Source organism: Saccopteryx leptura, chromosome 2 (assembly GCF_036850995.1).
Source record: "Saccopteryx leptura isolate mSacLep1 chromosome 2, mSacLep1_pri_phased_curated, whole genome shotgun sequence".
In the NCBI taxonomy this organism is placed as follows: domain Eukaryota; kingdom Metazoa; phylum Chordata; class Mammalia; order Chiroptera; family Emballonuridae; genus Saccopteryx; species Saccopteryx leptura.
The window spans coordinates 266615886-266642424 of NC_089504.1; the positions used below are offsets into that span (position 1 = coordinate 266615886).

At 42.9% G+C, this 26539-nt stretch overlaps 1 protein-coding gene across 1 annotated transcript in view; it reads left to right on the forward strand.

The window, feature by feature from the left end:
* The window catches only part of C2H1orf21 (chromosome 2 C1orf21 homolog), a 206850-nt gene that overhangs the window by 151055 nt on the left and 29256 nt on the right, over nt 1-26539 (forward strand). The window contains exon 4 of the mRNA XM_066361712.1: nt 21272-21348. Coding sequence (XP_066217809.1) covers nt 21272-21348 — 77 coding nt within the window. The remainder of the gene's footprint in view (nt 1-21271; nt 21349-26539) is intronic.

Below are 26539 nucleotides of genomic sequence, written 5' to 3' on the forward strand. Positions count from 1 at the left end.
CATTGTGCTCACTGTGGCAGGCAGGCGGGAAAATGCGTGATTTAAAGGGTCAGCAAGAATGCATGTAAGATGCCCGATAGAGCAGACATGCATTCAGCAATCAGGATTAGCCACATTTTCTGCTCAGTTGAAGAGGCCAAAACAAGAAGGTTATATTTACTTTGCCTTAAGAGACGATACAGCACTGTGCCTGTAACATTAGTGCTAGCCAATAGTGGGTTATTCTACTCAGAGGAGAGTAAGGGAAGAAATTGAAGAGTAATTCATGTTTGGGACGTCTAAGAACCAAAGAAAGGACATGAAAGACTTTTGCAAAAACCTTTTACAGTAACCTACCAGAGTGTGTAAGATTCTCGGATGCGTACAAAGTCAGAATTCCTAGTAATGCTTCTCTGAATTGACAGCAACACTCTACTGGTTCATATGAGCCAAAAGAAAAGGCAAATCAGAATGTTTCCATGGAAATTCAGACTTGTTCCTTTCAAGTATAGTAGTACCCCCTTTCCTGGAAACACTGTAATTTACCTGAAAGAGTAGGTATCATTTCTGTAAATAAAGGATCTCCTAGGTGGGGTAACTTCTCCTTTCCATCAACTCCAGACCAGAAAGCCATCACTCCCCAGAAGCAAGCTCTCCAGAACCTTCCAACTTAACAGGCATGATCCCTCTCTCACCATCTCTCAAAGAAACTGGTCCCTGGCAAAGGTGTTCCTATGCAATTAATTCTTTCCTTCACCTTGAATGATTCTTAGATGAATGAATTGGTGACTGACAGCTCTTATATTTGGGCCTGTTTTCATGAACACATAGGAATTCTTTTTTAATTAGTCTGTCAGTTGTCTATATGTAGATGATGCTCTCTGATGTGCTTAAGGGCCTTTTGAAAACTGTTTATCTGTTAAGCATTGCCTAAGCGCCATCATGTGTGATGCTATTTGTGTTCTCAGTTTGAGATGTTTTGCTGAGGAAGTATCATTTCCAGCCCTGGTGGGATAATCCAGTTTTAGTGGAGATCATCTTGACAAGGTTATTTATACTATTTAGAATAAATTGGCATGACAGAGGTTTTGCCTAGCCTAAGGTGAGCCTCTCAGTATTCTTGTATATTTCAGGGCTGACTCCATCACTCAACCGTCTGCCCCCTGAAAGACACAGAAACATGCCCCCCCCCCCCATCCAGGGCTGCAGGGATGGAGAGAGGAGAGGATACTTGCTAACCTTTCCAAACCACCGTGAGCAGGGCTACAGGCTCCCCACCTGCTATAATTAAATAATGTCACCTAGGTGACAGCATACATTGAGTGACAAGCTGAAGCCCAAACTTGGCATTTTAGGATCAACAAATGTGAATTAAAGGGCATAATCAGTTCATCTGCCTTAACTCCATTACCACACTCTCTCCTAAATGTGTCTTCTCTCCTAAATCCTTGAAATTGGACCCTGAAAAGTAACTTTTAGTTTAAAAGTCTGACATTGCCTACTGAATGAATGGATATATTTTTAGGATTCCTTTAAATACAACACTTTGAGTTTTTCCCCTAGTTTGTTTGGTTTTGTTTTTTTTTAAATCATCCCATTTACACCCACCAAAAGCCTTTAGGGTTTTTCTTTTTTTAGTCTGTCTCCTAGAATAGTTTCCAAGTGACCAGCTGGGAAAGGACTTGTGTGCTGAGTGTCCGCTGAAAGCTACTTCCAAGCACAAGCGAAGTGGTTTTTAAAAACGAGTGCGTGGAGTAACACACGTGGTGGCGTGCATAGCAGGAAAAAGCACTTCGCCTCAGCCCTCCAAAACCTGTCGGGTCTTCTCATCATAAGCAATCATGATCTTGGACTTGAGCACTAGGAGGGAAAAGTGATGTTTGACTTAGTCATTTGCAAGAAGATAAATGGTTCTTTTAGCAAAATGGTGTTCAGCTATTTACCTCCACCTTTAAGCCGCAGTCAGGAGAGTCCTAGCTCTCCCTGAACCACCCCTGGACTCGGACAAGCATCATGGTCTAATTTATTAGCTCGCTTTTCTGTCTGTCCAGTTTATCAACCAACAGGTGTTCACTGAGTTTCTCTTGCCCAGCCTGCTGGAGCAGCTGCAGAAAGTATCAGAGCAGTGCCTGTAACACATTGTCTTCCACTTCCAGTCACTCACCCTCAGGGACAAGCGATGTCTGAGCCGTGAGGGAATTGTCAGGGTAACACAGTGATACCTGGGTCGGTTGTCATTCTCCACACAGTGCCTTCCAACATACATAGACAAGTCTTCTTCCTTTCCTTTTAAGAAGCAAGTATTAAAGTCCTAAAAGCATGTGCAGTGCTGCACTCAGTAGATAATCTTCATTCAAAAAAATTGTGAACAGCTACTATGAAAATTATTTTGTGTAGCAGGCACAACACAAAATATTTTTGTGAGAACAAACAATTTTTTTAATTCTTTTTATTTTTCAATTACAGTTGACAGTCAATATTCTGTTAGTTTCACGTGCACAGCATAGTGGAGAGACAACTGTATACCTTACAAAGTGATCGCCAGATAAGTCTAGAACCCACCTGGCCCCGTACATAATTATTACAGTATTATTGACTGTATACCCTGTGCTGTACTGCACACCACCGAGACTGTCTTATAATTGCTAACTTGTACTTCTTAATCTCTTCACTTCTTTCATCCAGTCACCCAACCCCCTTCCAACTGGCCCAACCCCCTCCCATCAGTTTGTAAAACAAATAAGTTTTTAGACTACTCTTGAAAGTTCAGAGAGGGATTTATATTTATGTAGATTTATAGAAAGCTATATATTAATTCCTAGTCATATGGCCTTTGGAGATGGGTCTACATGTCATTTGGCCTTTTATGTGTTAATGACATCGTGTTTTCTATTTGGAATTGAGCTTGGGTGGCCAAATTCAGCATTAGCAATGCTGTACTTCCTAACCTTCCAATACTATGTATTTACTACGTCGTGCTTTATTAACATGTACTTAGCTAATTTAGCTTAATTGTGGAGCAATGGAGTTAGAACTAAGATTTCCTGATTGCTAATGGTTTGGTTCCACTAATTTGGTTTTGTGCTTCCTTTAGCTTCACAGCTTCCGTGAACTGCTCTGAAACACAAGCCTTTACACCATTAATAATGCTTTAAAGACAGTGACACCTTCTTGGGGTTTAACACCTCCATTTCATTATCTGTTCATCGAGTTCTTGGACATGCAAGTGGAAAGGAAAATAATGGGTGATTAATGCCTCTACAGGAAGAAGAACTAACTGTATAGATAATGAATTTAATTTCTTCCGCAGTAAAATATTGTGTTGACTAACAGTTACCAGGCTGAGGTTAAATGAGTTTTAATTAAAAATTACCAGCTCACCCTATCCCATAGCACAACTGTGCTTAAATCTATAGAGCACCAAATCAACAAAACCCCTAAAATTGTTCAATAGCACCCCCTAGCCTGCATAGTTTTAGGCTATCAGACTTGGAAGCAAATTCTAGTTGTCATGTCCTCTCTAAAGAAGTATGGGATTTTTTAAACATGTCGAGTTATATTGGCACATTCTTCACATTATTCTTGAATTGAAATGTCTGAAGGTAACTATAAATGGAGGACAGCATGATATGGTATAATAATTTCTTGTGCAAATATTACTTCTCTGGCTGCCTTCTATTCTTCTGTTCTGTCTCTGCTTTGGTTGGCTGGTGTAGGGAGATTTTTGTTTTCTTTAGGAGCCAGTCATCTAGGAAAGAGAATAGAGCAGAGCTGGGGGAGGTCCCTCAAGTAGATTGTGGAAATCTACAAGGTAGATGTATACTGACCTGTCCTTGGTGAGTGTTAAGAATTCACAGCCTCTAGAACCAAGCTTTCTGGGCTCTGTGATCTTGGGAAAGCTCCTAAACCACTCTGTGACTTGATTTTCTCTTCTGCAAAATGGGTTAATAGTAATAGTAACTGTCTCACAAAGCTATTGCATTGAATACACACAGACCACACAGTGAATGTTCTATGACTATCAACAGTCATTGTTACCATTATTTCACCATGGATGCCTGCATGTGGTCATGACCCACAGCTTGGCTCTGATATCAGAAATACATGAGTTCAAAGCCTCTGGGAAACTGTGGGCAAGTTGCTGAAACTCAGTTTCCTCAGTGCCAAATGAGGGTAATAATACAACTACTGCATGCAGTTGTAGAATTAGGCAATGTGCACAGAGTGCCTAGGTTAGATTAGATTAGTTACAACAGATATAACATAATAAATGTAACTATCTATTTCCTTCTGAGATGCGAGGAAAACAATAGTTGAAGGTCTTTACAAATAATAATAATCATCTAAGACTAAGAGAACAGAATACAACCTAACATTCTGCAAGATGGAAATAAGAGAGAGAGGGAATTTACTTAAACCCAGGAAAGCCAATTACACTGTAGAATGAACGCAAGGTTCAGAAATTGCTGGCACCAGATATCTCTGGAAGTGGAGGTGAAAGTGGGCTACACACAAGGGTTTTGTAAATCAGTATACAGGGCAGACTCCCAGGGCCTCGTGTCCACCCCTTCGGGCACGTGCTACTAAGGGCAGGGATGCCACACCAAAATCAGGGCCTTTAAGGGAAAGTCTGCATTCTGAAGGCCAAGATCCTGGTTGTCTTCCCTCATCAGCCTCCCAGGATGCTGGCAAGGAGGATTAGGCTCTCCAAGACGAGATGAGATGCACCTTCCCTGGGATCCCTACCAGTGCAAGAGAATAAACCCAAGCACACTGCCCTTGGAGGCTACATAACTAAAACGCCCTGTCACATCCCTATGGCCCACCATCAACACACCCGGCCTGTGTGCCTAGAGCTTCCAGTCGGAGTGTCCCATGCTTCACTAGGACAGATAGCCAGGGAGCCCCAGACCCAACTATCTGATCTCCCAAGAAAGGATCCTAGGGGTTTGTACAGGGAGGCATTTTATTTGATCATGCTGTAAGGCCTCCTAGCGATGTTTGTTTATGTTTTAGGATTCGCTCATTGCTTCCCCCCAGCACGTTCCACAAACACACCTGGATTTCTCCAGGTGTACCGAGCACAGAACTAGTACTTGGTAACTGTTAGCTGATGTGGTTATTCATTCAGCCGTCACAGGACAGGGCAGGTCACCCCCTTCTGGTGCACAGTTCAGAATTAGAAGGCGAGGCCTGAACATTCAGTTGCTTTGAGAGTTCTACCACTTACAGAAGTCCCACAGGACAGAGAAAGGAGGCCTGGATTAAAGAACAGGTTCTTAATTCTGCTGCTCGCTGGGGTCTTCATCAACTCTGGTAATCTCTCCAGACATCATAGAGCTAAGTAATAATAATATCTAAGAATTACTGGATGTCTTCCTTCTTCCAGACGCTGCATTATTTTATTTACTCTCATTTAACGGGATACTAATGTTTGATGAGAGACATCCTGTTGTCCCTGTTTGGCAGAGAAGGTAACCGAAACTCTGAGATTTAAAGTTACTGCAAGATTTACAGACGTAAAAGGGCAGGGTCTGAAGGTCTGGCCACCTCCAGAGACCCAGTCCGCTAGCCCTCACCACGTACCTCCTCTCGGAACTCTGATGCCTCCCCAGTCAGGTCATTACGCTCATTCTACTTCCCCTGGTTACTCTGGATTTTTTATTGGGCTTTTTTGCCTCTCACTGGAAAATTATATTTTCCTCTTATCAAGCGGGTTGGCATGGGAGTTGTAAACAAACCAAGACCCATGCGTTCCTTTCACAAAGTGAGTTTGCCTTGAGTTCTCAAAGTCCAACAGCATTTAAAAGGTTCTGCATGGCTGAGATGACATATTGTTACAATTCTTGCGTATCTCAACCTTGATGGGATGTGTATTTTCTCCCAGCAGGTCAGACTGCAGGTTATGGTTATCCAATGGATTGTGTGACATGCCAATTGTCCCTTAAGACTGCAGACTATATAACCTTACAAGTAAATATTTTAACAGATCCTTATACATAAACCTGTCTTCTGTTGATTTGGGAGTATATAGAAATAAGGAGAGAACATAAAATAGATTAGATGAAGCAAACAAGAAAGTCTTTTAAATGAAGCTTGGGGGGAGGCTGGAAGTGAGAACTCTCTCCAGCCCTTGCTATGCATGCTTTTTAAATTTCTTTCCATTGATTTGAAGGGGGGGGGGGGAGGATAACGGGGGTGCTAAAGGGAGAAAGAGAGAGAGAAAAAGAGAGAGAGAGGAAAGCATCAACTCATTGTTTCACTTAGTTGTTCCATTTAGTTGTGTACTCACTGATTGCTTCTGGTACGTGCCCTCTGGTACCAGCAACCTCTGGCATACTAGGTTGACACTTTATCCACTGAGACACCCAGCCAGGGATGCATTCTTTTTCTTTTAATTTTTTTTTTCCATTTTTCCGAAGCTGGAAATGGGGAGGCAGTCAGACAGACTCCCGCATGTGCCCAACCGGGATTCATCCGGCATGCCCACCAGGGGGCGATGCTCTGCCCCTCTGGGGCGTCGCCCTGTTGCATCCAGAGCCATTCTAGCACCTGAGGCAGAGGCCACAGAGCCATCCTCAGTGCCCGGGCCATCTTTGCTCCAATGGAGCCTCGGCTGCAGGATGGGAAGAGAGAGACAGAGAGGAAGGAGAGGGGGAGGGGTGGAGAAGCAGATGGGCGCTTCTCCTGTGTGCCCCGGCCGGGAATCGAACCCGGGACTCCCACACGCCAGGCCGACGCTCTACCGCTGAGCCAACCGGCCAGGGCCTGCATTCTTTTTCAATTGGGTAAAATACACATAACATAAAATTTACCATTTTAACCATTTTTTAGAGCGGACAGTTTTGTGTTATCGAGTACATTCTCATTGTGGTGCACCCATCATCACCGCCCATTTCCAGAACTTTATTCATCTTGCAAAATTGAAACTGTACCCATTGAACATTCTTCCCTTCCCCCTCTCCTGGCAACAACTATTTGACTCTCCGTCTCTGTGAATTCAACTGCTGTAGGTTGCTGTGTGTTATGTGGAAGGTCCGATATGTCATAATCAGTACTATCATTTAAGAGAGGAACAGTTGACAAGTGTTAGTGAAGGCTACCATAAACGCACCATTTCTTCTTCCCTTGCCCCCCCTGCTCCTTGCGCCCCAGCTCTGAAGTTCATTTCTAAAGTCCTCCTGCCCATTTAGTGCCCAGCCTCATATTCCAGGTGAGATTAATGTCAACTAGTATAGCACCCAAGCAAAGGATGACAGATATCCGTTCATTCATTCCTTAAATCTTTATTGAGTACCTGCCATTGTCACCAACTGCATGCAAAGATGGATTGGACACTTTCGGTGTCTTTAAGGGGCTACATTCTATTAGATTGAAACACTTCAGACAACCTGTAGTGAGAAAAGACAGAAAGACGTGTGAACAGATAAACCTAGGCACCATGACAAGACCGCCAGGAACGGGAGGGGGAAGTGGTTCTCCCGGGAGGGGGGAGGGTGTCACATGGCCTTTTCTCTTGCCTTTCTTCACTAGGCTGGTGAAGTGGACCCTGCTTCGTAGACTTGCTTCTGCAGCTTGGTTCGTACTCCGGTGGATAGCGTGTTGTTCAGATGATCCCGAAGCAGTGAAGCGGGTGGGGGTTCATGGATTTGGACAAGGAAGCAGTAGTTACCATTGCCACTTCTCTCTCATTTCCATCCTCAGCCGTCGTTAAAAGGAAGTATGGGGGGTATATACCCCCAAAACTCAGAACATTGATAAGTAAAGACACATGCAGCCCCATGTTCATTGCAGCATTGTTTACAGTGGCCAGGACATGGAAACAACCAAAAAGCCCATCAATAGATGACTGGATAAAGAAGATGTGGCACATATACACTGTGGAATACTACTCAGCCATAAGAAATGATAACATCGGATCATTTACAGCAAAATGGTGGGATCTTGATAACATTATACAAAGTGAAATAAGTAAATCAGAAAAAACCAGGAACTGCATTATTCCATACGTAGGTGGGACATAAAAGTAAGACTAAGAGACATTGATAAGAGTGTGGTGGTTACGGGGGGGAGGTGGGAGAGGGAGAGGGAAGGGGGAGGGGGAGGGGCACAAAGAAAACTAGATAGAAGGTGACAGAGGACAATCTGACTTTGGGTGATGGGTATGCAACATAATTGAGCAACAAGATAACCTGGACATGTTAGCTTTGAATATATGTATCCTGATTTATTGATGTCACCCCATTAAAAAAATAAAATTATTAAAAAAAATAAAAAAGGAAGTATGGGAATATTCTAGAGCAGGGTTGAAAGTCCTCTTGTACATCAGCTAAATTCTGTTGTTTGCCTCACATGGGGTGGAAGGCTGAACTTTTCTCTTCTTTGGAAGGTTAAACAGTGAAACACTAATTCATTTCCAGGTTATAATGATTCTTTCAGAGAAAATGCCTAGCAAGACAACTGCCTGATTTGGGGAAGGAGGGTGGGATAGAGCTTTGTACAAGATGTAGTGATGACAGGAGGAGGTCAAAAGGCACAAACTTCCACTTCTAAAACCTCCAGCCGGGGGCTGTAATGCACAGTATGATGACAGTAGTCAATAATGCTATGTTGCACATTTGAAAGTTGCTAAGAGAGCAAATCTTATAAGTTCACATCATAAGAAAAATAATTTTATAACTATGTATGGTGACAGATATCAACTAGACTTATTGTGGTGACTATTTCACAATGTATATAAACACTGAATCATTATATTGTATACTTGAAACTAATGTAATGCTATATGCCAAAAAATGTTTAGTTTGAATGCCTTTGGAGAGGCCTTCACGGATGACTGTTCTTGCCAACTATACCTAGTCCCTCTGTTCCCTATTGTTTACTCAAGAATCTTTATCCCTTCATGTTACTTGTTCGGCCTTGACTTGCTTTGGTCTGGGAGGGACAGACACTGCTTTTTAGCAATTGGCCGTGAGGAGGGGAGTTTCCAGGGTTACGTCCGTGTCTTTAAAACTGTGTGTTCTTCCCAGGCCTTTATCTCGTTTTAGGTATTGACACATAAAGGAGTAGTTTAAAATTGCCTGGACTGCTCTTACGTCCACCTTCTTTTAATCCATATAGACTTGGCCCTTTAAAGAATGCAAAGCAGTTACTGAAGCTGGTGCGAATGCGAGTTTTTATTTATTTATTTATTTATTTTCATTCATTTTAGAGAGGAGAGGGAGAGACAGAGAGAGAGAAGGGGGGGAGGAGCTGGAAGCATCAACTCCCATATGTGCCTTGATCAGGCAAGCCCAGGGTTTTGAACCAGCAACCTCAGCATTTCCAGGTCGATGCTTTATCCACTGCACCACCACAGGTCAGGAGAGTTTCTATTTCCTTTTGGCCAGTAGCTCTCTGTCCTTAGGCAACTTGCAAAAGATCTCAGAGCCTCTGTGTCCTTGAAGTTTTCCTTAGCATTCTCCTCTGTGAACGCTTGCCTCATATAGCTGTCCTGGAAGGATATGATACAAAGTTATCAACAACAGCAATAATAATTGGCAACAGGTACTGGGCTCTTCCCACGTGGCAGGGGCTGTGCTTAGTGTTTGGTCTGAGCTAGCACAAGACCAGCAGCCCAGGTGTGGGGTCTGCCACCTGGGAGGGTACCGTCAATGACAGCTATTATTTTTATCATTGGAATTGTTTTTGTTATCACAAGAGACCATAAGTGACAAGTAATCAAAAGCTCTGTTTCTATAGTGTCAGATTATCACAAGAGTGAAATACATAGGTGTTCTCACATAAGAAACAAAATAAATATGATTATATCTGTACTCTACGGGTTTATCTTCTGTAACTATAGCTGTGAGGAAGAGGTGGGGAGGGGAGAGAGAGAACATGTACGTACAGGCATGTAGGCAAATGTACCAGCATAAATACATGTTTTTGTTTTGAAATGTTTTGTTTTCGGTTTTGGTTTTGGTTTTTTGCCCTGAGCATGTTTTCTACCAAATGACATTTGCACGGCAGATGTAGCATTCACATTTGTGAAAGTTTACTTCAGTATCCCATTTAAAAAATAGGATAAAGTCCTTACTGGTTCTATTAAGTTTTATCAAGAAAACTTGGATTTTGGTAAAAGATACCCTTTCTGTAATCTTCACATGGCAAATATTCCTATGACATTATATAGATGCTGGAATATGAACAGGGATTTTTTGTTTAATCATCCTTCAGAAAAGGGGATGCAACCTTGTACTTGAGTCACAGGGTATAGGATGCACTTGTTAACTTGAAGACAAAGTTTGGGGGGAATATATTATCCTAAAATACTGACTATACTCGGTGACCAGTTTAGATACTTATAGAGGCCTTCTGACAAAACCAGTTTTGTTTCTGAATGAAAAAAACCCCTCTAATTTTGTTATTATTTCTGTGAGTCATTATACAAGCCTTTGAAAAGTTACTCTGAAATAATAATACAGTAAATGGCGAAGGGTGTGGAGATCACCAAAACTAAATAGGTATTTCTGACTTGGAATCAAATTTCCAAGACAGCAAACATACAACAAATCAAACCGCATTTTATTTCAGAAGTATTAGTGACGATAACATGCCTTGGAAATACCAGAAGACTCGAAGAGTGAATGACTCAGACTGTGGAAACACGGATGTCAGATGCACCTGAAAGTTGAAATTGTTTCATGAAATACGAGTGTGGAAAGAGTAATATTTCCAAATTAATATGATTTTTCACACACTGTGTGGCTTTAAATACGTGTTGCTGAATTAATGAACCGTATAACTAGTCACCTAACGGTTTCAACCACATCCCTAAAGGATTATATATTTAAGCTTGCCAGGACACGTTTCTCAGGATCTTGTCTTTGGAAGAACATGGATCAGACCTGAATAGTTCATTCAAGCCCTTAAACATGTACTTTAGTATATCTTTATCTCATTGCCCGTTCTACATTGTTTTCTTTTCTCTCTCTTTTTTTTTTTTTTTTTTTTTTTTTTTTTTGCCTTTTACTCAGGAAAAAATTTTTCACTTAAGTTGAGAGGCAAAGAATGAGGGAAAAAGCAAACTCCTTCTAAAGACTTATTGCATAGTAAGATCCAGAGAGAGAAGGGTGGAGAACTGTCCCAGTAGAGCCCAAGCTCTACGTCGATCAGAAGTCCCTGATTCGTCCCCGTGCAGTGGGACACTCTTGCTTATCAGCAGGGCTGGCAGCCTCTTCAAGACTACTCTTGAGGCAGCTATGAGGATTCTACTTATTAGTGCCGACACCAACTGCCACCGGAGGAAAAACACAACTGACACTCAAGTTAGTTGCAAGAATCATACAGGCAATTTATTACTCACAAATCCTTTTGGCATGCCTGGGTACAGCTTAAGGGGACCCCGTTGGCATTATCCTCTAGGCTAGTGGTCCCCAACCCCCAGGCCGCGGACCAGTACCAGTCCGTGGGCCATTTGGTACTAGTCTGCAGAGAAAGAATAAATAATTTACATTATTTCCATTTTATTTATATTTAAGTCTCAACGATGTTTTATTTTTTAAAAATGACCAGGTTCCCTCTGTTACATCCATCTAAGACTCACTCTTGTCACTTGTCTCGGTCACATGATACATTTATCCGTCCCACTCTAAAGGCTGGTCAGGGAAAATATTTTCTGACATTAAACCGGTCCGTGGCCCAAAAAAGGTTGGGGACCATTGCTCTAGGTTGTCTTTGGTCAGAGCTCAGAGCATGGATACAGTCCACATTCATGCTGGAGTCTGGGCAACTACCGCAGCAGCGGGGTCCCTCAGCTTTAGTACCTTTTCTGGACAACGCCTTCTAACAGGTGTCAATCTACAGGATTATCACCTCAACCTACCTTCTAACACAGGGGTCCCCAAACTTTTTACACAGGGGGCCAGTTCACTGTCCCTCAGACTGTTAGAGGGCCGTACTATAAAAAAAACTATGAGCCCTGGCCAGTTGGCTCAGCGGTAGAGCGTCGGCCTAGCGTGCGGAGGACCTGGGTTCTATTCCCGGCCAGGGCACACAGGAGAAGCGCCCATTTGCTTCTCCACCCCTCCGCCACGCTTTCCTCTCTGTCTTTCTCTTCCCCTCCCGCAGCCAAGGCTCCATTGGAGCAAAGATGGCCCGGGCGCTGGGGATGGCTCTGTGACCTCTGCCTCAGGCGCTAGAGTGGCTCTGGTCGCAACATGGCGACGCCCAGGATGGGCAGAGCATCACCCCCTGGTGGGCAGAGCAGCGCCCCTGGTAGGCGTGCCGGGTGGATCCCGGTCAGGCGCATGCGGGAGTCTGTCTGACTGTCTCTCCCCGTTTCCAGCTTCAGGAAAACAAAAACAAAAAAAACTATGAACAAATCCCTATGCACACTACACATATCTTATTTTAAAGTAAAAAAAAAAAAAAAAGAGGGAACAAATACAATATTTAAAATAAAGAACAAGTAGCCCTGGCCGGTTGGCTCAGCGGTAGAGCGTCGGCCTAGCGTGCGGAGGACCCGGGTTCGATTCCCGGCCAGGGCACACAGGAGAAGCGCCCATTTGCTTCTCCACCCCTCCGCCGCACTTTCCCCTCTGTCTCTCTCTTCCCCTCCCGCAGCCAAGGCTCCATTGGAGCAAAGATGGCCCGGGCGCTGGGGATGGCTCTGTGGCCTCTGCCCCAGGCGCTAGAGTGGCTCTGGTCGCAATATGGCGACGCCCAGGATGGGCAGAGCATCGCCCCCTGGTGGGCAGAGCGTCGCCCCATGGTGGGCGTGCCGGGTGGATCCCGGTCGGGCGCATGCGGGAGTCTGTCTGACTGTCTCTCCCCGTTTCCAGCTTCAGAAAAATGAAAAAAAAATAAAATAAAAATAAAGAACAAGTAAATTTAAATCAACAAACTGACCAGTATTTCAATGGGAACTATGCTCCTCTCACTGGACCACCAATGAAAGAGGTGCCCCTTCCAGAAGTGTAGTAGGGGGCCGGATAAATGGCCTCAGGGGGCCGCATGCGGCCCACGGGCTGTAGTTTGGGGACCCCTTTTCTAACAGGTGTCAGTCTACAGGATTATCACCTCAAACCACCTTTTTGGGAGTTCCTCGCAGGGAGCCTTTTTATGTTAATCTACTGAAATGTTACATCAAGCCTCTTTTAAGATGTTCCTAGGGAAGCTTCTTGTTTATGTTAATTTACAGAGTTATGACATCAAGCCACTTCTTAGCTCTGCATAACTTCCCACACACACTAACAGGGCCCTGCTCAAAAGTCAGTCTGTTTATCACATCTGTATACACTATATTAATTCCTATCCAGACATTATAACTTTATTTAATTTCATTAATTAATTTTAATATTATATCTTAATTACTTTTATATATCTTCCATATTTTTTACATTTCTCTATATTTAATTACTATAACATCATATTACTACAACAAGAACATGAGATCAGACATCCATAAACCACATTACAGAACAGTAGACTCAGTAAACGAAGGCTTGCAGGCGTCCCCAAACTATGGCCCCGCGGTCCACATGTGGCCCCCTGAGGCCATTTATCCGCCCCCCCCCCCCCACTCCTGGAAGAGGCACCTCTTTCATTGGTGGTCAGTGAGAGGAGTGCTGTATGTGGCAGCCCTCCAATGGTCTGAGGGACAGTGAACTGGCCCCCTGTATAAAAAGTTTGGGGACCTCTGGTAATGTGTCGTTCCTAAACCCCTCGTTTGAAAGCCTTCTACTAAACAAGCTCAGAGATTAGAAATGACAGACGATTGGGTCTCTCCTTTTCTCCCCAGCCTGGTGTCGGGCTGCCCAAGGGACCCCTGTCCCGTCATGGTCCCACATCAACAGTAAGTGCTCGGCTCAGATGTCTCATGGGAATGTGCCCAACTTTGAGGGGACCCGTGGAGAAAGAAACATGGCAAAGTGTGGGAGCTTTTCTAGAAAGCTTCTATAAAACTGAGAAGACAAACAAATAGAGACATCCGAGGTTAAACACACCCCTTCAGCATTTCGGGATCAATTCTGTTTGCAAAGTTTAAAATGAAGCTATTTCTAACAGCACGGTTTCTCTGGAAAGGAGAATTGGAAAAAAAAACCCACAAGAATGATCTTTTACTCTTAATCGCCTAAGAACCCTATTTCCATTTTAAAGAGCTTTTTCAACCCAAATGCTAGCTACAACCAACCAGTCTTTTCCTACCCTTGGGCTAAAAGTCCGTCAATAATGGAACAAAGCCAGATTGGATTACTGCCTGTCAAGACTGGGTCTAGAAATCGAGTGATCAACTCCATCCATCCACATTCTAAAATAATCATCCCAGAGACAGAATTGAGCTGGTGTTGGCTAGAAAGCCTGGGGGTGCTATTGAAACATCCAGTCCCCTGTTTACTCTGACTTCTGACGGGAGAGGTTGCAGAGGGTGCAGAAGAGAGGGCTTAGGCAGGGAGCTAAATTTAGAGTTAGCCAGGACGAAGCACAGAAGGGATGGAAGAAATAGAATGAAATAAAGAATCAGTTCTTTTCCACCAGTCAGAAACTCAAGACTCCTATATGTGAAAACATAAAATGATTAAAAAATAAAAACACTTTTTGAAAATCATAATCCATGTGACAGTTTGTATATTTTTTATATACATAAAAGAAAAAACAACAACCTCATACCGAGAGTTCACAGGCAGAAGAATAAAGATGTTGTGGTCACTATGGCTTTTTTTCTCCCAGCAACCCCCTCACTCCTGCTGAGGGACCCCCACCTCTACCCACCACAGTGGCCGCCTCAAACAAAAGGCGGGCGGTTTGTATAACTGGGGCTAACAAGGAAGGCCCTCTTGCCTGTTGGGTCACAGAGTTGGCAGGATTGAATCTAGAGTTGCCACAGGGTCATGAAAAATGCAGCCAAGGTGACAGGCTGCGATGAGAAGCTGGGAGAGAGAGGAACCATTGCCGGCGCCCTGGGATCCAGTCTGGCCTGAGCTCAGAGCCACAGCTGTGAGGTCAGCCAGCCAACTCCCCGCCTTCCACAGATGTTCTCTCCATCTGCATTGCTTCTCCGCCCTGAAGCTGACGTTTCACCCTCTTCCAGAAAAATGCACTTCCACCCAGCCCTGTTTTTGCCTTAATAGCCATGGCTCCTTTGCTTTGCTTGCCCAGAAGGATACCTGTACTTGGAACATCAACCCACCCATTATGCATTATAGCAAGGAAGAAAAAGATGGGCAGGTCAGCCAGAAATCCGGCTGTCCTGCTCTCCTATGCCTTTAGTCTCTCCCCCATACGTTCAGTTGACCTCAAATCTTATCCATTCTCATATTATCATTTAGCATTTGAGTTTTTTCTTTGATATTTGCAATTTTTTTTCATATTGTCTCTTTTTTTTCCTTGTTTCTCTCAAAACTGTGTCTTTTGTTGTCTTTTCCCTTGTGGTCCTCCCACAGTCTCGCAAGGTGCCTGGCACGGAGTGGGCCCTCAGTCATTCTCTCAACGCTCAGTTCTCGTCTGTGGTCCCTGAACAGCTATCTTATCACTACGAGCTCTCGTTTTTTACATGCTCCCTGCACAGCAGGTCACCCCGAGAAAGAGGCACTGCTTTTCTTCCCATTCCCAGGTGGGGAGCTGCCCCACGAAGGCTGTGTCACCCGCTCAGGGTCTCCCACGAGGAGGCAGGGAGGCAGCCTGAGCCCAGAGCCCAGACCCTCGCGTTCTGCTGGGTCTTAGTCGGCCTTCCATCGACTCTTCTGATTTACTGACACAGCTCCCTGACCGCCTGTCTGCTTCCACCTCGGAAAGACAGTGCTGGCATCTTACCAGAAGCCTCATAAACGCCTTCAGTGGTTCCCCTTGTTTCAAGGGAAAATCCAAATGCCCACGCATGAGCCCTCGCTGCCCCAGGCCCTGCCCACCTCACCCCTGCATCTCACAGCCGCCCTCCTGGCACCTGAGGCTCTCTCTGGCTATACCAGGTACTTCCTGGTTCTCAGTAAGTGCTGTGTCCTCTCCTTTCCTGCCAGGGTACCATTCCTCCCTGAGGCCCCGCCCTGGCCCTTTCCTCCTCCAGGAAGCCTCTCTGGTCTCCTCCTCTGAGTGATGTGTCATCCCAAACACTTCTACCACACGAACTTCCATCATTTGGAAAACATTTGTTCACTTTCCTATTTGTTTTTTAGTGGATGGGGATTAGAGCTTATCTTTTTTAGCACAGTCCAGCACCCAAGTACCACTAAAGAGTGATTCAGTGGTGAGTGGGCTGGTGGGTTTCTCTCTTGTGGTTTTCCACTGTGATTAGGATGAGCAGAGCCCTCCTGCCAACCTGGACACAGGGCATGTGCAAGAAGAGATACACTCGTAGATTACTGAATGGCTGATACTGGGAGTTGCTTTTTTTATTGCAACATAACCGACTCTGTTCTAACTGATACAAATATTTTGGGCAAAAATTTAGTATGGTTCTCCCAAATTAGTTAATTCTCTGGGTGTGTATATATTATTTCTTTGAAAAACTTAGCGATACATCATCTTGTTGAAAATATCCTTAACTCATTGTAATTTATAACAGTGTAATTTATAACATCATTATAACTTCCTCCTTTTAATTAATGCCGTGGTCCTTAATGACTTTGTTCTAGATTAGTTGGCAGACAGTTAAATCAGTTCTGAGTAATTTCTTACAACGCCCTGTACTTTTTTTAGGTTATTTTAAATGTTTCTAATCTACCTTGAGAAGCAACTATGTGAAAAATATTTGCTGCTTTAAAACTGATTTGCCCCATTTGACATTTGCTTGACATAAAATGAGGTACATGGATGTATCTTAGAAAAAGATTTTCCATAAAGCAAAGACTTTTCATGCCAACTTCATAACAAAATACTACCAATTCTAACAATCTCTTTGGGCAGGTAGTTATAATGGGAGTGTTGACTTCATGTAATTAGAATGATTCTGGTGGGCCCAAGTCAACAGTTGCATCTGGAAGCTTGGGTCTTGCCATTTGTTAGAATTCAAAAATTCTCACATAGTGAACAAGGCTCAGCTACTCAGCATCATTCAAAAGACAGAAGATAAAATTCCTTTATATTTGAAGGTAGTGTCCTATCTCATGTTAACACCATTTGAGAAGTCACACATAAAACATCAGATGAGATTGTTTCCTTACAGAGTGCATTCTATAGGCTACTCCCCAAAAGCTGCAATGATTACTCACTTCTTTTATAACTGAATGTTCTGTTTTTTAAGTATGTGCATGCCCCCCCCCCCAAATCTCCTGATTCTAGTTAATAAATAACCATTTCTCATTTCCTTGTGCTTTCTGAAATGCAGTCGTTCGAATGTACACAAATACAGTCTGTGTGTAGGGCGGATGCTTGGAGAGTTCATAGTTAGTGCTTTGGTGGCTCTTTGTGTAGCTCCCTCATTAGCAGTCTTGGGGGCTGTTACTTCCCCCACTTCTTTCCTCCAGGCCTCCAGCTTTCTGCATCCATCTGGCCCCTGGGATTTCTTTATACTGCTGGGCCCAGGGAAAGAAAATGAGATTTCTCCCCCACAGCCAACCCAGAACCAACTCAGGGAAACCGCTCAGGACAGCTGCCACCTAAGTCCTTTCAGACTCAGTGGTACAGCACAGACCAAGTGACAGGGAAACGGAGGTTTCATCTCTCGCCAACAGGGCGGTGGGTTTCGAGGGAAAATTTTAAAGCAGCTGCCAGTTCCTCTTGGTATCCTGACTTTCCCCTGGGGACACACACCCCAGGGCTTGGGGAGCAGCAGCATGAAGAGGGGTGACTGTCCCCAGCACCAGGGAGATGGAGGAGGGAAAGGCAGGTTTGCTCTAGACACTGACACGTGTGTTCTGTTCCTAAAGGAGGAAAATGATGCCAAGCAAAGGGGAAAGCTGTTTGATTTGCTGTTTAACCCTTTGAGTAGTGAGGTGTTTTTTCATGCTCGCTGACCACTGGGAGTGAGTTTTTTTCCAAAAGATGAAATTAGTTCCAGTTATAGTTTTATTAACTTAAAATCATGTTTCTTTGATAACCAATTTATGGAAACAGGAAGAACACACATTTGCCTTTCTTTAATGTTGCCTTACACATTTTAAATAAAAATTTTTGTTATGATCATACTTTGGGTGGTCAGGAGGCATGAGGACGTACATGAACATTTATACTACTCAAAAAGGTTAGATACACCTGTCACTACCTGACACTCGTTTGCAGAAACTTTGGACAAGTGCAGGCTCTTTTTCAACAGTTGAAACCCCTAAATATGAAACAGTTCAAGGAATTTCTGCACCGCTGGGCCTCTCCATCGACCCCCAAGGCAGCTCTACAGAACCCCTGGGCTTATTTGAAACTGTCATGTAGAACACCCACTGGGAGGATCCGAAACGTGAGAGTATCTTTTCTCTGAGTAGAAGTCCTCAAACATTTTTGTGTTGAGGTCACTTGGGCCTCGTGTTTGAGATGCAGGTTCCTGGGCCTCGACTCCAGAGACTCGCACTCAGGAAGTTTGAATGGAGCCTGAGGGTCTGCATTTTAACACACGTCCTGGTGGTTCCGACACCAGTACGCGTGGATCGTGGAAACACTGCTCCCTGTAACCGCTGTGCCGTGCACCTGACACTGACCCAAAATAATGCTGAATGCCCACTGAAACTGAAAAATAAAAGTTTAAATGTATGTAATAATATATATTATTAAAACGTATATAAATATATAAATAATAAATGAGATGTTGACATTTCAAGAAAAGAACAAAAAGCACTGCTCTACAAACTGCCTGCGAGAGCCCTTTCAGTGGCTTCAACTCAGTCTTACTTGGTTCTAGTTTATTTTAGGTATTTAGCTTGCAAGTGTCAAATACCATTAAGAGAGTGTTTTGCTGCCAAGGGAAACACTATCTTCCTTACCCCTTCCATCACCTCACAGTTTGAATCTCTGTTCCCGTACCTGGTGCGTCCCAGATGTGACCTGGCGCGGACCTCTCTGTCGGGTCAGCTCCACCTGAGGCTCCCATCACCTTTCTAGGTGTTGTTTGTTTGCTTATTTCTTTGTTGTTATTTTTTAAGACATCTCTTTAAACCTCCCCTTCCCCCAGTAAACACTCAGAGTAGAAGTTAAATGATGTCTGTAAGCAAATACAAAACCGACTTATTGATACAAATACAGCTAATGAGTAAGCAGATGAATGCTCTATGTAGCAAGATGCTAGGTGCTCTGAGGGATACAAGGAAATATAAGAACCTTTTTAAATAAAGACAGCCCGCAATGAGACACCCACTTGAACGGCAATAGTTGAAAACAATACCAAGTGTTGGCAGGGATGTGGAGAAACTGGGACCATCACGCACTACTGGTGGGAATGTAAAATGGTGCAACCACTTTGGAGAATAGGTTGGTGACATCTTAAGTAGTCTACTATAAACTTATCATACAGTCTAGCTATTCCACTCCTAGGAACCTACCCAAGAACAATGCAAATAGACGTCCTCACAAAGACTTGTATGCGAATGGTCATAGCAGCATTATTCATAATGGCTACAAACTGAGAACCATTCCAGAGGAATGGATACACAAAATGTGGTACATCCATACATTAGAGTATGCAACTAAAATAAGTGGAATACTGAAATATACTACTATATAGAAAAACCTCAAAAACATTATACTAAGTGAAAAATGCCAGGCTGTCTATTATAAGATGCCATTTACAGGAGTCTAGAAAAGGCGACTTTGTAGAGACAGACAGCACATTGTGGTTTCTCCAGAACTACAGCTGAGAGCAAGAAATAACAGCAGATGGATTGGAGGAAACTTTGGGGGAATGATAGAACTTTTCTAAAACAGGCTTGGGGTCATAATCGCCCAGCTCTATAAATTTACTAAACTGTGTAATTTAGTAAATTATGACTCGACAGAACCCAGCCCCTAAGCCAGGCACTGTGATCTCAACGTAAAGAGAGACCCTGCCCTCCTGGGGTTAGTGCATTAGAACTTTCCACTTGTTCTCCCAGATGCTCTGTAAGAAATTAGGAAGCTCATCTGTTGTTCCCTGACTACATCCACAGGGGAAACTATATATATTTTATACTTGTTAAATGTTCACGAAAACATTCTTAAGTTTAGTGTGAGGTAAGAAAGGTAAGCTAGACTGCAAAGGAATTGTAATGGTTTTTCCTTGGACTAGGAAAATCACAGAGTTCCCCTATGCTTTGGAATACCAGTGTTATACAGATGATAAGCTCATGTTTCATGGTCAATAACAAACCATCACCAAAACACACGTCATTGAAATTTCACTGATGTAAGCAGCTTTTGTGATCCTAGGAGAAATATGAATAAAAAGAGTTCATTTTGGGGACCGTCTATTTTATGTGCCTTTCCACACTGCTTTGCAGGTGCTTCGCAGAAGGGAGGGCTGGCCCACCTGTGTTTACTCCTCCCTTCAGCCTGGGTCTTTAATTATTACTCCTCCCCTTAGCCTGGGTCTTTAATTATTGCCACACCTCTGGTTCCCTGAATGTAGATAGTCACCTCTTAAATTGATCTAGAACAGTCATTCTTTTTATTGTAGAGGTATGTTTTGCAAGCAAAGAATAAAGTACCCTGGATATTTAAAAAATAGTAATGCCTGTAAAGATATAAAATAATAGTATTATTGAGATAGTATGCTTAGTGATATATCAGTTTATTCTTTTAAGATTTGAGAGCATTTCTTTTCCATCTGGCTGGTGTACTGGGAATAAGAAATCAAATTAAGCTAACAACCAAAAAATGCCTCTTGAACACAGGCTGGTATTGAATTTTATTAATTCAATTATCAATCACAGTGTTTGTTATGGGTGGAAAATAGCCATTATTTTTAGTCATGTTCTTGTCTGTCACTTCTAGAGCCTTATACAAACTTTATGTCTCAGTAACTATTGTTGTCTCTACAAATACAAATAAAATGCACCAAAGTTAGTCAACAATAGCTGTGATTGTACTCTGCTCTTTTTGACACTAGAATCTTTTGTTCTTTGAATCTTACTATTGTCAGTAACTCAACCAAAAAATCAAATATTAGTTGTACATCACTTTCTAAACAGAGTCTTAGTTGTTATAAAGCTAATTTCTCTCTTCATGACAATATTCCTTGTTAACATGGTTGGTAGTCCTACCTGGGCTGTGTAACATCTTTGCAGGGACTCTTGTCCTTGTGAAGGGACCAACTATGGAGGGTCCCACACATAGCTAGCATTTCTGTGATGCAAATTCATGCTATTTGCTGATTCTCACCTTATCTTTTATTGTGTATGTTTATGTGTTTCAGGAAAAAAGTGCCAGTTCTAATGCAAGACTTAAAACAAATAAAGAGATTCCGGGATTAGTTCATCAGCCCAGAGCAAAGTAAGTTGCAGTTCTTATTTTTTATATTGTTTTCAAAGCTGAAAATATTTTCAGAGTGAGTTCCACTTTGCCTACCAGATAAACAAGACTTACTATGAAGCTTTAGTAATTATGGCCAGTGTAGTGTGGGTTAATGGAACAGAAGAGAGTGTCCAAACACAGTCCAACATTGTGACAGAGCAGACATTTCAATGAGCAGTTAGAAAATAAAGGGGACTATCTTTCTGACTGTGGGGTAGGAAAAAAATGTTAAGCAAGTCACAGAGGATGCAGATCCTAAAGAAAATGTTTAATTATTATGGTCACATTAAAATTAAGAACTTCTGTTTATCAAAATCTACTGAAAGAAAGTAAAAGGCCACAAAATGATGGAATAGTTTAAAATACATTAGTGGGATTTACAGAGTATATAAAGCATTTCTACAAATCAATAAGTAAAAGAGAATGCCTAGAAAAACAGGCTAAAGAGAGGAACAACCATTTCACCTAAGAGGAAACATAAATGGCTAACAATATGAAAATTAGCAAAAAAATTTTTAAGTCTGACAATATAAAATACGTCAACCAGGATGTGGAACACGGGCACTCTTAGTGCCTGCTGGTGGGAATCTAAACTGATACAACTGCTTTAGAGAGCAATTTGCACTATCGAACAAAATGGTACCAGCACGCACCTTCCCCGGCAACCTCACTCTCAGGCATATAAGCTCGTGTACATGTGTGCCAGCAGAAGTAGCCGGGGCCGCATTGCCTTTGTGAGCTCCCAAAGCCCTTGAAGACAAAACCCAAATGTCCATCTAAAGTGCAATGGCAGAAAAAATGTGGCATAGTCTTATGATGGGAATACTACACACCAATGGAAATGAACAACCTGTAGCTACACGTATCAAGATGAAGGAATCTTATGAATGTGAGGTTACAGCAGGAAAGTAAGTAGTAGTACCTACTGCCCACATGCAGTTTCATTCGTACAGAGTTCAGCAACAGGTGAAACTAAGCAGTATAATATATATGTATATATGGTGAAACAATAAAGACAAGTGAGGAAATGAAAAGGCATTAAATTAAGAATAGTGGTTCTCTCTGACTGGGGAAGACAGTGGGACTGGGGGTTTTATTTCTTCATCTGAGTGGTGATTACCTGGGTGCCCTTTGATTATTCTTTAAAAATGGGTCAATAACATTATGGGTCTTTTTACTCTGTATTATGCATTTTATGATTAAAAAGTTAGAGAGAAAAATGATTAGTTCTCTAGGTTGTTCTACAACTGAGTCTACCTTGGGGATAAAATGGACTTGGTGTGACATTCACGCTCCCTCCCCTTTCTTCAGAGATGCTCTGGCTTCGCAGAGGGTACGGATCTCTTTTGTGGTTTCCCTTAAATATTAACACATGCCCTGGGGCGCTGAGTCACACATTAGTACATTTGACACAGTCATCTCACTCCAGAATAAATTTGACCATTACATAATAGTAGCCCCACAAATCAAAATCATAAATAGAAGAAGTTGTGTTCTCCCTGATTCCTCCCAGGAAATTGAGACAAAAATAACCTACTTTGTGACCATGTTCACCCGGCTCGGTGTCTGTAGGATTACTTCAGCTGTGGCCACTGTGATACAGCATTTAGGACCCTTCAGAGGGTGGTGAATAAGGTCAGGGATTCCATTTTATACTTTCCAAGAAAACTAGACATGTTAAAATCCACTTATCATTTACAATGTCATTATAATGGTAGAACCGAATTTTGCCACCTTTAGGTGACTGTGATGCTATAATCACAACCGCCCTAGTTCGCTTCCCTGGTAATCACTTTTATCCACAATAACTCTATCTGCCTTTGGGAACATCAGATATCCAATGACAGAACCTAATTATCTTTTCATCCAAACCATTTGATACATGCTATTTTTAAATGCTCCCCTTATCTCTGAGTTCTAAGTGGAGACTGGATTAAGGAGAATTTCTTTTTCCTTTAGAGCGAGTGCTAATTGAACTTGGACGCACTGAGACAGCACGCTCTGCAGACTGGCATGGGGGAAGCTCTCAGAGAATGAGATGAAATTGGCTCATGTGTTTATATCAAAATTATGAGGAAAATTTGCTGTTTTGCGCACAATGCGGTTCCCGCGTGTGCGCACGTGTTGTAAACTGTGAGTCAGAACATTGGGTTCCTGGAATTCAACTAAGAAATCCTTCTGGGGCCAAGAGAAAAGTTTTACTTTTCCTACTTGCTGATTCACAAAATCAAAGAAACTCTTATTTATTACGCAATTGTATAAATTAAGGTGATGAGTGTTTTTTCTCATGAGTGGGAGGACCATCTCATACCAGACAGTGGCAGATTTATTAATAACAAAGACAGATAATTCTCACATCTTCATTGGATGCAACATGTGGGACACATTCTTTTTTTTTTTTTTTTTTTTTTTTTTTGTATTTTTCTGAAGCTGGAAACGGGGAGGCAGTCAGACAGACTCCCGCATGCGCCTGACCAGGATCACCTGGCATGCCCACCAGGGGCGATGCTCTGCCCATCTGGGTCGTCACTCTGCTGCAACCAGAGCCATTCTAGCGCCTGAGGCAGAGGCCATGGAGCTGTCCTCAGCACCCAGGCCAACTTTGCTCCAATGGAGCCTTGGCTGCGGGAGGGGAAGAGAGAGACAGAGAGGAAGGAGAGTGGGAGGGGTGGAGAAGCAGATGGGCGCCTCTCCTGTGTGCCCTGGCTGGGAATCGAACCCAGGACTCCTGCACACTAGGCCGACGCTCTATTACTGAGCCAACCGGCCAGAGCCATATTCTTACGGGCTTTATGATCCCAGGGAAGTGACCTCATGTCTCTGAGCCTCAAGTGTTCTCGGAGAAAAATGGAGGTGAGCAGTCCGGTCTTATAGGGTTAGATTACTATTAGGGAGTAAAAGACATAATGTATGCCCCAGGCTATCATAATGACTTGGAAAGACTGCTTTAATAATCAGAAACCATCCTAATACCCTTTAACAAGGAATTGAGAAAAATAAGTGACACTGAAGTCACACAGTGGAATATTCATGTTAATATTAAAGTAGTTCACTTTAAGTTAATATTTAAATTCGTTAAAGTGGATGTACTGCAGCAATGCACAAGTCTGGATGGACCTAGCAGATGTAACAATAGGAGAAATGAGTAATGAACAGAATGATTGCATAGATTGCATAGAGCGTGAGGCACGCTATGCAAAGTTAAAACAACTAAAATAAATCAGGGTGGGAGGTAAATTAGCTCTAGGTTGTTGTCAGGGTCCTAGCTTTTGTTTTTTGTTTGGGTTTCATGGGTGCCTTGTATACTACTTTTAAAAAACAAAATCATTAATTAAAAGTGAGCCTATGGCCTGACCAGGTGGTGGCGCAGTGGATAGAGCGTCGGACTGGGATGCAGAGGACCCAGGTTCAAGACCCCGAGGTCATCAGCTTGAGCACGGACTCATCTGGTTTGAGCAAAGCTCACCAGCTTGAGCCCAAGGTCGCTGGCTCGAGCAAGGGGTCACTCGGTCTGCTGAAGGCCTGTGGTCAAGGCACATATGAGAAAGCAGTCAATTAACAACTAAGACTAAGGTGTCGCAACAAAAAACTGATGATTGATGCTTCTCATCTCTCCGTTCCTGTCTGTCTGTTTCTGTCTATCCCTCTCTCTGACTCTCTGTCTGTAAAAAAAAAAAAGTGAGCCTACGCCATGCATGAACTACAAGCAAAGGTGTGTCATGACGTGAGGATTGGGTCCAGTTGAAAAGTAATAATGATAATCATGAAGAAATAATAATGTTCCAGCCAAGATTTGCCAGGAAGCCACTGAGTAAATTGAATTTCATTTTTGCAGGTGACATATTAGGGAATTAGAACGTTGCCTTCTCATACTTTTCTGGCTTAAGTTTTGTTTTCCTTTTTTATTTGAAAAAAATATTTTGTAAGTCCTTGAACATGAAAGACACATATCTCTCAGCTCGAAAGCTCGTTTTGCCCACCGTCTGTTCCTTTGCTGACTTGCCAGGAAGGTTCCACCATGTCATCCTAGTCTCAAGAAGCTGAGAAGTCACAGCAGGAAGAGCCCTAGATGGCTCAGGGTTGACTGCCATAGCTTTGCCACTGTCACCTGGGGCCACAAGAAGTCCTTCGTGGGAGCGCCAGGTTCCCCTGGGCTGAGCTGTAGCTATTAGGAACAGGAACTCCTGGAATTGTTAAGCTTTATTGGTGAAATCAGGCACCAACATATACAGGCTTCTGTGAAAGATGTTTAGATCTAATCAAGTATTTATTCTAGCATTTATAGAATTAGTATTTATACAAGTATTTATGAACTAAGTCGTAAAGAATCTAATTATTTCTTTCTAATATCTTGAGGACAGATAGAAAGCCAGGGTACATTTTCTGCTACTCATCACATTGAGCATCAGAAAGCATGCAGGAGTCATTACCTGGGGATTGTTTCTCATCGTGCAGTGTATACTTTGGAATGTAAAAACTAGTATTAACGCTACTATGTCGAAGGAGTTTCCACGTGAAAAGAAGCCATCCGCACTTATCTAAGCAGGAGTCGTTGATACCAGGCTGCTGGTTGTGTAGATGAGGAATCAGAAGTCTGCGCCTCACACCCTGCCAACAAAGTGTGCAACCTTGGTGAGGTCCTGAATCACGTACATTTACATAGAGATCACACAGTCAATGAATGTCTTATTTATTGCCTTCCTGTTATATGCAGAGTTATAGGCTAAAAAGTTTAACACAAAAGCTTTAGCAATGAGCATCAAATCCTAAAAATGCAGTCTTTATGTGGTATGTAGGAATTTCCAAGGGAAACTAATATTAATATAGATAATAGAGTTATCTATATTAAGAAATATATGTATCTTCATGCCTTTCTTATCTGGGACCCAGAGCCGTCCAGCAGCCTTATCTGCAGAGAGCTTGGCTGAGAACAGGAGAGATGCCCAAAAAGTGTCTGAGCAGCCACAATGGGAGCCAGAATATTCAAGGACCAGCTCACAAGTAACCCCGCAGGGCCCCCCTTGGGGCCTGTTTTCCCAACTGGAGACACAACTCTGACAGCCTGGCTGTGCTGTTTCCACGAGCGGAGTGGAAGCAGCAACCAGGCAGACAGCCGAGAGAGGACTGATACCCCCTCTGACAAGAAGGAACAGGAGAAGAAGCTCAGAAG